Source organism: Catharus ustulatus, chromosome 3 (assembly GCF_009819885.2).
Source record: "Catharus ustulatus isolate bCatUst1 chromosome 3, bCatUst1.pri.v2, whole genome shotgun sequence".
Lineage (NCBI taxonomy): Eukaryota > Metazoa > Chordata > Aves > Passeriformes > Turdidae > Catharus > Catharus ustulatus.
The window spans coordinates 85,938,595-85,953,188 of NC_046223.1; the positions used below are offsets into that span (position 1 = coordinate 85,938,595).

Consider the following 14,594-nt stretch of genomic DNA (forward strand, 5'->3'; position numbering starts at 1 on the left):
AAATGCCTACCTGGTAGCATTTTCAGGTGTAATGCAACAGTAAAAGAGGTATTGGAAAATAAAAGGATGAGTATGGAACACTTACGTTCGCCAACATGTAACCGGAATAGTTGTCTGTGAAACTGGAGCAGAGCTGTTGGAACAGTGAATTTAGTCACTGCCAATTCTTGGCCTAGTTAGAGCTGTGTGCCTCAAACGGCATTTCCCACCACTTTCTCTTTTACTCCCACTGTGCAGCACTTTCCCTGCCCCAGCCACAGTTTGGCATCGGATTGTGCCAGCCCTGAGCACTGCTGCAATTTACTGCTGAGTCATCACTTCACCACTGTCACAGAACATCACCATCACTGCTCCGACAGGAATATTGCACCAGCAGCCTTGTGGCACAAGACAGGAGGCAGGATTGCCAGGCACAGGCAGCGGAAGAGCAGAGCATTTTGTGTTCTTTCGGGAAAAAGCTCTCATAAGGGAGCTCCCTGGGGTTTATGGTCACTGGTTTGGAAACAGCACATTCTCTCTCCCCATGCTCACATGCCATACCTCCAGAATGCCCAAAGGAGCAGTGCTCAAAGGCAATGGGAACTAGAAGAGACTTCCATTGTTTATCATGGTGCTGTTGAAGTCTTCTGGGGTTGACAGATGCCGCTCCAGAAGGTTAATGAGATGAAGAAAGCTCTTCCAGCTGGACCATAAGAGGGATTATGTCTGAGCAGCAGATAAACAGATTATTCCAGAAACAGACACTGCTTTTTTTTACAACTTCGTCACTCTTGTCTTACCACTCCAGTTCCCCGGGCTAGAAGTGTGGGCGTCGGAGGGGTTCGCCCAGCTCTTGCACTCCAGCACCTGTTGCACTCTCCATGGTTGCAATTCAATGCAGTCCAAGGCTGGAGACACCTGAAAAATAAAGACATTTGGGGATTTTAGTTCTCTAAGAAAACAGAATACTGCTACTTGACCAAAATATTCTTGTTTCCTGCATGACTGGTCTTGAAAACTGAATGATCAACAGACAGTATGCATTTGAAAACTGGATTAATATTTTTGGTCATCTGCCTTGCTCTCCAAGTTCAGGGAAGCAGAGGTAAGTTCATGTATTAAAGGTTCAGATGAATTTTACATTGCATATAATATGTTGCAAAACAAAATATTTGCAAGATCAAGGGCTTTCATATTTACAGAATTTTTAGTTTAGAATGTGGTGTTTTGACAATTTAATTAGAGACCTTATGGTTACTGATACTGCTATAAAGCTGAAAAAGGAAATATTGGCAATATTTCTTATGTCTGCTTTGCAGGTTTTACAATATCTGTAAGAGATGCCATTTAGCTTCATTTTACCTGAACATGTTCTGTTCTGAAAAAATGCAGTCTGTAAGACAAGTATACGGAAAGTGGAAAAAAGGCTGAGAGATCATCTAAGTGTTGATGTGGGTAAAGATGGTCTTTCATCACTGAAATTAGGAAAAAGTAGCAAAAGACAGTCATTCTGATTATCAAAAACAACTTCAAAAACTTCTAGACAGACAAATTCTGGAAGAATACACCATGCTGGCAAATACACAAAAAATGGCAATACCAGTAAGGATTATTTGCAAGAAAACAGATTTACAGGGAACTTCTCTGTACTTAGTACATCGGCTAACTATTGCTCTATTTAAAAATATTTAAAAGTTCACAACATTTCTAAAGCTACTTCAACAACAAAAAAGAAAAGATGGTGATATGATTTTTCCTGATTAGTCCCATATTCAAAAGATTTAGAGCTCTGGGGAATGCATTTAATTTTGGAGGAGGTTTTTTATTAACTTTTCCATCTCTGCTTTGATATTTGCATAATTGAATTAAAAGCTAACATTACAACTGCTATGTGTGCTCAAGTCAATGACCTTCTAATTTTATGTCAGGCTTGTTAATTAAATGTAAAGAATGTAAAATTATAAAAGATAAGTCTCCTCAACATTATCTAAATATTTGTCAGGGATACAGTACGAAATACAGTCTGCTGTCAATACTAGTCAGAAAGTTTTATTCGGGGTTTTTTTTGAGAAACTCCTGCTTTTCTTAAAGAAACGCAGAAATACAGACCACAGTTCTTGTCTTTCAGTTAACTCTGTAAATCTTCTCTAGTGGACAATTAAAGTACTGAAAAAATCCTTGGGAAAATATATGGTTAGCACTAGAATTATTTTTGTGGCTCTTGAATTTTACTTTTTGATTCTATGCAAATATTTTCATTTAATCACTAATGATATTTTGGAAATGTGGACAAAATGAGAGAATGATGATATTTCATGTCTGACAAGAAAACAAGATTTATCAAGATGCATTGTTTTTGCATTTAAGTTGCATATTCTGTGATGGAAAGAGACAGAATGAATTCCAGGCAGTTCACATATGCTTGATGGGATTGTTGCAGCCCCTATTTATAATTACAACTCAGAAAGCAATAGGGGCAAAAGTAGCATCACATAATTTTACCAATTGTAAATTGTGATTACATGTTGCAATACACTTTCCATAAAAGGCCAGGAAAATGATGGGGGGCTACCTTGACAGGGAGGAATACAAAATAACTAGAAAAATTCCTTGCCAGCGGTTCTATAAAGTGCATATGGTATGCACAAATGTATAATAATAATTATTTTTTGACATTTAGTCATGCCATACATAATATTTTTAAACTATTCAATTTAAAATATATGCACAGAGATCTCAAAACACTTACTGCTTGTGCTAAGAAATTTCTTTTTCAGAGCAGAGTTGTTATTTTATGACAGCATTAGGGTCAGATACTTAGAGAAAATATTTTTTAAGAGTATGTAGGCTCTCCCAGTAGTCTGAATATTTGCATGAATCACTCATTAATGCTCCTAACATAGGTGTCTTGAGACCTTTAAGGTCATTTAAATTTGCAGCACAAGTAAACTGTGGCAGACTAGGAAGTAAGAGACTAAGATATAAACCAGCTCCATCTTAAAAAAAAAAAAAAATATATATATATATATAAATAATTTCTAAATTTTTAAAGGGTTAGTCAGTTGATTTTTTTTTCTCATGGAAAACTCTTTATTTTCTCACATTTATATTTAACAAATAGGTGGTTAACAAATATGGAGGTTGTTTAGTAATGTTTTTTGGTCCTTCCTCCCTGTCCCTATTTAAGGACCCATAGATTCCTTGTCCCAGCCATTTGGAGGCTCTGCAGGAGCCCCTCCAATTCCACAGTAAACTAACAGGAAGCATTAGAGAGCAAAATAAAAGTTACTATGCTTAACTCGGGCCATAATTTTGCCACTGCCCTGACAAAAAATTGTCTCTAGCAATGGAAAGGGAAAGTGAGAATGGTAAAAATTTTATGACAGCACAAAATGCGTATATTAAACCACTGAACAGACAGACTACCAAAATGCAGAGGAGTTTTGAACTCTCAGAACTATGCCTTGATGCTGGGTACATCCTAGCTCTTGATACTGAGAATACAGAGGGCCAGAGCGTGTTCAAGGCTGTTCTGTGACGTTTTTTATTCAGCAAGGAAATATCTGCTATTTACTCAGCCATTCCTTAGGACACAAAGGCTTTGTGTGTGCTCTGTGAAATCATTTTAATTCATTCTGACTCAGCCCTTCCCGCTAGGCTGTTCTAATTCAGCAATAAATGTTTCAGATCTTCATTATTATAATTGCCCTCAAAAAATTAAAAAGAAAATTTAAGCAAATTTGTACCGAAGGAAGAGGAAAATCGAAGAGTATACAACTTCAAACAAAGAAAGAAAACAAGAGTATATCTGTTCTTTGCACTAAGATTATCTTCTACTCTCATCCATAAAATAAGAATGATGTTAAGGTTGGTTTTCCTGGTTGGGCTTATAAACTTATGAAAAGTAAGAATTTTCCTTTTTTCTCTCCTATCTCAAATAAATATACCATTGCACTATATATGGGATTTGACTTTTTTCTGTTTCCTGGCTAGAAACCAAACTTTAATATAAATACTAGACCATTGTCACTGAATCTTAAAGATTAATTACAGAAATAGTCACAACTGTGCCGTAGGGATTAGTGAGCTACATGTGAATGAACAGCAAGATATGTGGGATTTTTCTCAGAAAATCATCTTGTGGACAAGATGACCACTATTACTAATCAAAAGTTTCTCCTTTTACCCAACATTAATTTACAGGGTACAATAAAATAACTGGGAGTCTTAACCTACTAGAAATCCAGATTGGTCGTGTTCATTTCTCAGCTAATTCTGGAGTCTTTGTGGTGCAGTGTACTAAGTGACATGGCCAACACCCATCACATAGCAAACATGGTGTTTTCTTTCCAGAAGACAGCTTTCTTCCCCAAAGGAAAATTCTGTGTGCATTCTACTGCGTTTTGATGCTTAGAAATCTTTTAAACATGTTTTCCTTCTTCTTTAACCTCTGTCCAAGCTAGTCTCTTTGGGATTAAAATTAGTCTTCTGATCATTCTCTGTCACATAATTCTTCCATGTCAATCAGGAATTAGGTGCCCTATCTTGTACATTCCATGAGGTTTGTACTTTGTCACCCCAACTGTGCTTCAATTTCTTCCTCTTCAGAATGTGTGATATCAAATAACACACTTCTTAAAAAGAAGTCATATACATGTCTGCTGGTATTTAGTCACTGTCAGCTGCTATTTACTAGACAGAGACTTCAGAACAGTAACCTGTCTGGAAAACATAAGATTAACAATAATCTGTGAGTACCCTGGCACCTGCCACAACGTAGGTGTGTTTGTATACCCTTACATAATTGTAGCATGCCTCATCATTGTATGCAAGCATCAATCTATGATTCAGACTCAGCATCAATCATAGAAACCCCAGCAGTTTTGGGTAGGAAACCGTGATGCACTCATCTTTAATTCTGTGATTTCATGGTGATGGCACAAAATGAAGACATTTGTATTCAAGTTCTTTTCCCTTTCCTCTTCTGCCTCAAAACTAGAGGAATAAGTAGTCATGCTTAGATCAAGAATTGGATTAGGTGTCCTCCAAACCAAACTTGGTCTGTGCAGCTTGATACCTAACTAAGTTAAGTAAGGTTAAGTGCAAGTCAGGCTCTGTCGAAATGAGGTGGAGTTAATTAGCCAGAGACTGTAGATTGTACTGCAGAATGAGGGACCCCAAACTGTGAGGAAAATCAACCAGTTCCAATTACACAAGCTGAAGTGATTACACTGGCACCTTTTCATACACCAGACATCCCAACTGTTATCATATATGAATACAGTTATCTCCATAAACCCACTCTGCACTGCGACTCTTTGACTCATACCGTCAAAACTGTTGAAATGTTTGCATACATGGCAAAGCATCACTGGAACTTGAACTTAAGCTGTCTCGTTGACTTTCTCAGAGAAGACTGTACCTCTTGAGAATGACTAATCAGAAAATTAAGAGCAGAGGTGCTCAACTGAGTGTTTTATCACTGCAGATTGGATGCATTCCTCCAAGAACTACACAAATGTTTAAGGCATTTTCCTGCATCCTTTGATATCATATCCATATCAATTAATAGAACAGTCTTTCAGGTCAAATGCTTCTAAGATGGTCAAAGAAATATAAATAGATACATGTTTCATACATGAGCATTAAAACCAGTCACTCTTCAGTGCTGTTTCTATAAGCAGACTGTTGCCAGATTCACAAACTAGCAAGGAAAACATAGATAGCCTTTGAAATTTTTATGAATTCCAGCAGCAGAAGCAAGCACAGTTGATGAATAAATATTTTCACCTTTCTGTCTGAAAGAGAATGTAAAAATTTCTACCTTTAATGAGACATATTACATCTATGAAAACATGAGTTTCTTACTATGCTTTTTTCAGGTTACAAGAAAATGTGTCAAAATCATATGTTGGCTCAAAGATTTCAGCATGTTCAATATTTGTGGTGTGTACAGACAGCATTTATTGTAAATGTGGCTTGATGATCAGTATACAACAATTATATTCACAAAAGCAGAAAAATCTCACCAGTTGCATGTTATGCTTTCAGTTCTCATATATAATAGGTAGATTTTCCCATTAATTGTATAATTAGTATAATTCAAAGAAGTTACTAAATTATCTGCTCTAGAGAGGGAGACAAAACTGTTTATCTGTTAAAAGATCCATACATAAACTCCATTAAAATTGTTCTAAATTCTTTGTTTCTTCCTGAAGTTGATTGTCAATTGTATTTCTCCACGTGGAGAACCACACAGATATGTATGAGCAGAGGAGGAGGGGAACAGCTGAGGGATTCTGATATCTATTTTACCTTCCTAGTGTTACCTACTTGCAGAAATTAAATTCTTCACACTTACTGAAATCCAAGAGCACACTGATTTATGACAGCCATGATCTTTGGTACCAAAATGTAAATCTAAGTTAATTTGAAGGGTTCTGAGAAGGAACCATCATCTAAGCTTTCAACATAGAACCATTAAAACAAAAAAAATTGGAGTCTTTATTAAAATTTACACATTTACTAATGTCATTGTTTATATCATGTATTTCAGAATAATTTATCACATTCTTCTTCAGATTTATTTCTATACACATTCTGAGGTGTCAGTTGTTTCATTATAAGCAAACATTTAGCATTTTTAACAAAAGGATTACAGTAGGAATGTATCACAAAGATTCATGGGAGCCTTACCTTAGTAGAGCATGATGTTAACAGTAACCAGATTCTTCACCTTTGATAGACATTTAAAGAAGCTTTATCACATGTTTCTGACAAGAGGCAGGATTTATGAAAACCCACCATTTTCCTGGATTCTTGGGCAGGAAACCCCTTGGTATAGATCTAATTTTAAAATGAACATAGTCTTTAAAAGGTTGAAAATTACAGAACTTTTAAGAAGAAGCCTGGAACTCCTCTCCTGTGTGGTAGAGAGATTGAGTGCAGATTCTGAACATGTGAATGTGATGTTTTGTCATGCTGAATCCAAGCAAGAGATACAGGGATCAGACATATTTTGTTTCTTGTACAAAGTCTCCACTGCACAATCAGAGCCTGGCACCTCCCTGACATGTAAAGGTGATGCTGAGTCTTGCATAATACGACATATTGGTAGGTACAGGAAGGGTTCTATAGTGCTGAGTGTGTAACCATTCTCTTTGTGGTTCTTGTACAGAAAGTTCATGAGCATAGAGATCCAGGCCTCATTCCACAGGCAACATTACTGTTTAGTCACATTGAAGAATCAAATTTACAAAGCCAACGTACCAAACAGGAATTACCAAACTCCTTGTTGTCCATATTCATTCTGAGAAGTTAAAATTACCTCCTTTTAAAATATATGTCTTAGCCCTCTTTCCTTTTTTTGGAAATTGAGGCATTCTTGGTCACAACTTCTCTTCTACTGAAGCCAAGCATCAATGTTAGCAGCTTATCTTTCAGCAAAACTTCCCACATAGTGGATATTGCCCTCTGACTCAGCAATTCACTGGCTAAGTGCACTAAACTTGCAGAAGTGAGATCCAAAGTGAGTTCCCCCTGTGCCTCAGCTACCTCAGTTACAGCCCAGATAAGAGCCACCAGGAGATAACAATCATCATGTCTCAGTCCCTTCCAAAGTTCTTTCCCTGTGTGCATTAAAAACAGTCCAATAATATATTGGACATGAAAATAAGTTCAAGCAAGCCGTATAACCTTGGGTTTAAGGGTGTTGAGCTCTCAGAAAGACCTGAGCAAATTAAATATTAGCACTAATTTTTCTAGTATGGAATTTCATGCCCTGAACTTTTCAAAACTGTGAGTCTTTACAGTTGTGAAACTCACTTGGAAATGCAAAGCAAACACAGTTGAAGTAGCAGTATCTGGCAAAGCAGCCCTGAACTCCAACAAGAGTGAAACCTCCACTTTCACATTGGCATGGGAAGATAGAGATTGCTGCACACAGGCACTTGGTGATAAAACCATGCCATATTTTAATCTGTCCCTGCTCATCTAAGCCCCTTCAAATCCAGTTAGACTCTTCCCATGCAACAGATCTGAGGAAATATGATGTGGAAAAAGAGATTTTGAAAGGAATATAAGGAGAGGACATGTAATGGGCACCCTGACTGTCACTGGCAAGCTCCATTAGATTGTGGGATCCTCACTATGGCCACAACAGGAGGAGAGTGCCTCTGGGTGAAGAGTCCAGGTATTACCCCTCTGTACTTTCTATGCTCCATCTGCTGTTTACACTGATCAGCCCACTAAGAAATCCCAAAATAACTTTTCAGGACTAGTCAGTATGCTTTTGTTACTGGCTCAATTATCAACAAAATGTTGGCCCCGCTATCAATTTAACCATAACATGTTTACAGATCTTTGAATCAACCTTCCTGATAAGTTTTCCTCATAGTATTTCAATACTTCCTTTATATAAGTCTTGTCTTTTAATTATTATTTTATTGTGTAGGCAAGATGTCTCATTTATCAATCAAGCATTCCTCTCTATCCTAACAAGATCCACTGATTTTTTCAGACTAATCTGCTTTTTCACTCATTCAAACCTTTTGATGATTTTAATAATTAATTATTCAGACCAAAAAAATTGTCACTTTGAATTTTGCTGTCAAATCTTTAGCTACCATGTTTTTAATTCTTATCTTAGTATTCAATAGCACGTAAATTTTCTCAGGCCAAATAAAAATAAATGTTTACTGACAAGATAATGCTGTAGATAAATGTTCTACCCAGAGATAATTGCTGAAAAATGCAATTTTTCAACTCCAACTACCAACTCCAAATTTGAGGACTTCCAAAACTAGTACTATTAACAGAGAAATTAATAAAGTTATATAGAAAAGCATCCACTCAATTTACACAAAAAGGTATGAATAAGACCCTCTTGCTCCCATGTTTATAAAAGCAAATCTAAAACAACCAAAGCTGACCAATTATCTGAATACCTTGAAACTCTTTCTGTTTAGAGTCTGTTTCAATAATGATGTACTTTTCCTTTTTTGACATGCAGATTATTAAGAACATATAGGAACTTTTCAAATCTGCTCCTCCTGCCTTTTTTTTTCAGTTAGGGTATACATTTGATAATGCAGGTCTCAAGAGACACAGAGGAGAGGTCTGGCCTAATTTCAAGAATTTCAGATTTTTAATATGTGGAATGAATACCATTTATCTGCCTGAAACCAAAACCTGAAGAGCAGTACTATGCACTTGAGAGATTGGTAGGGATATCAAAGCACTTTGATTAGATCCCATATGAATTAGATTGCTGTATCATATTTTGAAAATTATTATATAATAATTGTTGTTTTGAAAAAACTTTGTTACATTTGATCTAAGTTCAGGACTAGATGTCAGGAACTCCAGAATTTAATAACAGCTGACAGTGATTCTGTAGATAACCTTGGCAGAACTACCTCTATATATTTCTGCAAGTATGTCACTTGGAAAATTTGGACATGGTGTAAATTCTTTCATGTGAGAATAAAGGAGAGTTAGACCTTTGTTTAAGGCATCTTGGAGATTAGCTGAAGTAGAGTAAAGCATTATCAGACTTCTACAGTTATCTGTCCTTCTGCCCTAGAACTATCAAAGAAAACTGAAAAACTTAAACATACCTTTTAAAAGTAAAACTAAGACAGTCACCTCTGTGAAACAACAGGGTTAAACAATAAAAAGTCAAATTGGGCAGGGTATATTTGCAGTAAACACTGAATATTTTAATTGCATGTCCTTGTATGAGAAAAAAAGATTTAGAAAAAAATTACAGATGTTATTTATTTTAAGAAAAGTTAACCAACCTGGTGGTATTTGTATTATTTATATGATCAAATTATGTAATTGCAAAATTTGCTTCACTCCAGTTTATTCGATTGCTGTGTTGCATAGTAAAAAAAAGGGATCAACTAATATCTATGTCTTTTCAAATCTTTAAAGCTTGTGTCTTTTTTAATCGTTTTTTTCTAACCCAGAACACTGAAATCAAGGCATCTGGAAAGCTATAGACAGATGCATATTTTAGTAAAGTATATGGCTGAAACATCTGGTAAAAATTTCCCAGTTGAGAATTTCCACAGACACAGGGGAAAACACAGATCTGAAGAATTATGAGGAAATGTTTATGCCAGAAGGCAAGTTTTCTTCCGTTCACAATCAGCAAATATTAGGAAATTCATGCTGGACACTCATGTGCAGAGAAAGGCCAGTGCTTTCTCCAATTCAAATTTTGCTTTAGTAAAAAAGTGATTTCAAAGAATTATGATAATAAAAATTATTCTAGTAAGAGAAATTTACTAACCACAATATACAAATTAAATTAGACCTATTGCAATAGATATACTTTAGAAACAGAACAAAAAGAAAAAAAAAAAAAAAACAAGAGCATTGACGAGAAAGAATGGAAAGAGAGAAAAAATTTTTAAAATTGACACCCACCCTAAATAGTATGGCAGAACAGTGAAAACCGAAAGCAGAAAACAACTGGTCACTTCTCAGAATGAAAAGCCCAAATAGGGACCCTAACAGAGAGACTTTGAAATCATTACAACAATCATTTGAGAAGAATCTCCTTTGTAAGTTTTACGAATAGTATAATTCTTAATTCAAGTTAAAGACTTAGAGGTAAATCCTGGAGAGGAAGCAAATCCTTCAAGAAAGGCCTCTGCTCCATCCAAAAGCTATCAAAGAGCTTAGTGACAAAATCCTCTGCCCCAGTTGGTCAGGTTGCCTGGGCAGCTGGTCTATCACAGTTAATGCACCTTGTGAAAGGTAATAGACTTAGGACTGGCTACTTTCCATGTGGATTTTTGATTCCCTCTTCTAGAGGCTTTCAGGAATCTCCTTTGAGATTTCAATGGCATTGGATCTTCTTCTCTCATCCCATATGACACTCCAATAACTGTGTCTCAGCTGACTCAGTGTATGGCCACTTGTGGGTTCTGTTCAACCTAACAATGCATTTTCGCAGGAGAAATTCCTTTTAGGCAGTTTATGGTTCATGACCTGACATCAATGTGGAAAAATTACTTCCACTTCATTTCATGTCAAATATTATATGAATGCACCATCATTTTAAATTACCTTGCAGCAATTAGGCAGTTATAGGTCTGCAGGTCAATGTCCCTGGCATGCATTATAAAGTAAAAACAATCGCCTCTTGTGGCTGTTTTAAAATTTCCTTTCTTTCAGACAATATTCATCCCAATCAAGCAGTCAATTTTTTTCCATATCAGAGTAGCACCCATTTAGAAATATAGATGTTACTAGTATGATTTCTACACAGTAAACAATGGATGTTCATTTGGAAATTAATAAGAGCTGAGACATATATAGATTGACATACATATATACGTCTACTGACACATATGGTAGAACATTCCCCATTCTTCATTTCACATACTATTCTTTTTATAAAAGAATAAACATATAAAAGTATGTTTTTCAATTCTTTTTCTCTTATCATTTCTCTGCCCACTTTTCTTTAAACATTTAACACAATTCCAAAGTGTCAAGATAATGTGTTTTTAACCTTCCTTATTTTCTCTTGATTTGCCTAAGAAAAGGATAATTAGTGTGTTATGTGCAACATGACATTTCTTCTTTCTCCAGCAAGCTGATAATTTTTTACTCTTAATTTTCTTGATAGTGCTACTCCTACTGAACTTATTCCTTTTTAACCCTATTATTTCCCCTTATTCATCCGTTTGAAGCTTTAAACCATTTTTCAAAGTAATTTTTTCACTTGATACATCAAGCTGGAGAAACACATATATCTTACAGTTTTCTAATTATTTCAAATTGTCTTCTATTCTGCTTATATTTTTGTTTATTTTTCATCTGTAATTACTGCATCAAATTACAACTGTAAAAGGTATTTCCAAATTTGCTTTAACATCTTCATTTCTGTGTATGCAAAATTTTGGAAGATAACCTAAAAGATACTCATTGCTCCTGTCACATGATCCTACAAAAAGCTGTATTTCAGCTCATTTAAAACTGTAGTTTATGCACTATTTATAACATTAACTTTTTCACAATAAATTTAGCTGCTACATCATGTAATAATGCAACACAAATACTTAGGAAGTGGAACCAGATGTGTCCTGAATTTTTGTCATGGGAGTTCCTATACTTGAGGTTATCTTGACAGCCTCGAAGTTTTTCCATTTTTCATAACTGAATAGCTTAATATGTAAAATTTAATTCTAAGTCTTCAATTCCTAGTCACTGATTTTGCTTTTTTTCCTAATGTAGCTGTTCCACTTTGCCAGGAACATTTAAATATTTATTGAATACGATGCCAGAACATTCACAACACTACCATCCAGTTGCAAAGAAACAATCATAGTCTCTTCTGGTTAATTCTTCAGTTTATGTGAGGGAAGGATAGAGGAGTGCACTGTGGAGTAAAAGAGAGACTGAAGACAGGTCTTTCTTTTCCCAAAGGCAATAAAACTCCCGTTCCACTTCTGAAAGTTTCAGGGTCTAGTTCTTGGGATAGCTTCAAGGTTATGAACCTGATTTGAAGGGAGATGGTCCTTGAAGCCCAAAGAAAAGATAAGATTTTAAAGACTTAAGGTACAACTATTTCTCATTTTACTTATCTGCTAGTGTAGACATTACTTATCACTGTACTGCAAATTTCCCTACAGGGCGATATGCTCACAAATGAGATGCTGTAGCACAAAATTGTGGATCTAATCCAAAGTCACTTTTGAAAACAGCATTTAGAGCTTCTGTGTCCTGGGGTCATGTGTTGAAGTACAAGGAAATTATTTACCAAGTCACTTGAGACTCAGTTCCCCTGTGTGGTCAGAGGCCGCTTCTCCTCAAGCACAATAATTCGATCAGTGCAGGGATTCCTCTATAATGTAACAAAAAGAATTCTCAAGTTCATGTTCACTTTCAAGACATGCACTTGCATTGGATACCTACTGCCTAGGCAAAGCATATTTATGTATTTTCCTGTTTTTTATTTTTACAGAAATTCCTAATAAAATAAACCGTGCTGAAGCCAAACATCTTGCAGTCACCTCAGGGTCAGACAAAACAGAAAGAACAACAAAGCGGTCCAGGGTATCAACCATAAGGAGGATATTTGACATGGCAAAACACCGAACAAAGAGGTCATCCTTTTTCTCAACTGGTGTGAAAGTTTGCCCACAGGAATCAGTGAAGCAGATTTTAGCCAGTCACCAAGCTTACTATAGATTAAGAGGTAAGATGATTACTGTAGTATGTACTTCCTCCTTCAAAGTCTTTCCTTTAACTGAGGAAACACAGTAATTTTCCAGAATCTTGTTCTTCACCTTTAGGCAGTGTACATGCGATTGACTTTATGATTTATTTTTACATAATAAAATGTTACATGTGCATCAGCAGTGTTCAAGATAGACAGTTACCAGAAGAAAATAAAACAATGCACTCAAAGGACTAATGAATTCAGAGTAATTGCACAGTGTTCTAGCACGGCTGAGCATGAAGAACAAATTCTGCTTGCATTAGTGTCAAAAGAAGTACCACCTCTCTCAAAAGAGCAGTTACCACCATTGCTACTCAAAATCAATAGCACCAGTTTAAGACAGATATTGGAATTACTTAATGGTCATTGCACAAACATGTTGGTGTATCTGTAATTATATTAAGACTAGGGCAGTGTTGGTACACAATAAACACTGAGATAGATGATTACTAGCAAGTCATGAAAAAAGCTTAGGGAAAAAGATGTATTTGAGACATTTTAAAAATAAGACTTTCTCAGTTAGGTCAGTCCCTTCCCAGCTCTTTTTTTTTTTTTTTGCTTCCCTTGCCTACAGAAAGCCTATTGAGTTACTGTCCCAACTGTCAGTCCAATTTTCTCTCTTCCTTCATCTACCACGTCCAGTCTTTCATCCTGTAGCTGTTCTATTTTGTGTTAGTAAAATGCCTGTATTTGCACTGCAGCTGGAGAGTCCAAAGCTAATTCTAAAACCTAGTCAGCATTTCTGAGATACAGGTATCTGAGGAAACATCTCTCCCTAAGTCACCTTTCTTTATCTATTTTTCCTCTTTATCAGACACCACCCATTCACATTCATCTGTGTAACCTGGCTGCTCCTCAGCTCTCTTTCAGGGAACCAACTAGTTCCCTCTGAAATGAGACCTGGATGTAGAGCTGCAAAAATTTTACTCCAGCAGCCACTTGTTATAGGCAGCATGGGAGAACTACACTAATGTCTGTAGCTACTCCTACAGATACAAAAATATCCATTGTAGCATCCAATGGGCATTAGATAGAAATCTGAAATGTATCACAGAGGCTGATCCAAAAAAGCATTTCTTAAATAGAAACTAATCCTGAAAGTCCCTGAAACTCCATGGATATATCTCAGATTGGGGTCAAAACAAGTCTATCCTGAAACAGACAAGTATCATTAACCTAAATTCAAAAAACTGTAACTACGACCTTTTCATTAAAAAAACTGAATATGATAGTACTACCAGCTTTTTGGAGAGCAGTGCATCAGCTGGGATATTGGATTCTATAAGTCTTGTAGTGCAAGAAGGTTTAAACTTATACTACTTTTCCCCAGCAGTGTCCTACACTCACAAAATTTTCTAAGCCGGTGTCATCCAGT

The 14,594-nt window shown here is 36.0% G+C and overlaps 1 protein-coding gene across 1 annotated transcript in view; it reads left to right on the top strand.

Moving 5' to 3' along the window:
• The first annotated feature begins 1,017 nt into the window (after positions 1 to 1,017).
• Positions 1,018 to 14,594, top strand: part of IMPG1 (interphotoreceptor matrix proteoglycan 1) — a 57,860-nt gene continuing 44,283 nt past the window's right edge. The window contains exons 1-2 of the mRNA XM_033054169.2: positions 1,018 to 1,084; positions 12,962 to 13,195. Of these exons, the coding sequence (XP_032910060.1) occupies positions 1,018 to 1,084; positions 12,962 to 13,195 (301 nt within the window). The remainder of the gene's footprint in view (positions 1,085 to 12,961; positions 13,196 to 14,594) is intronic.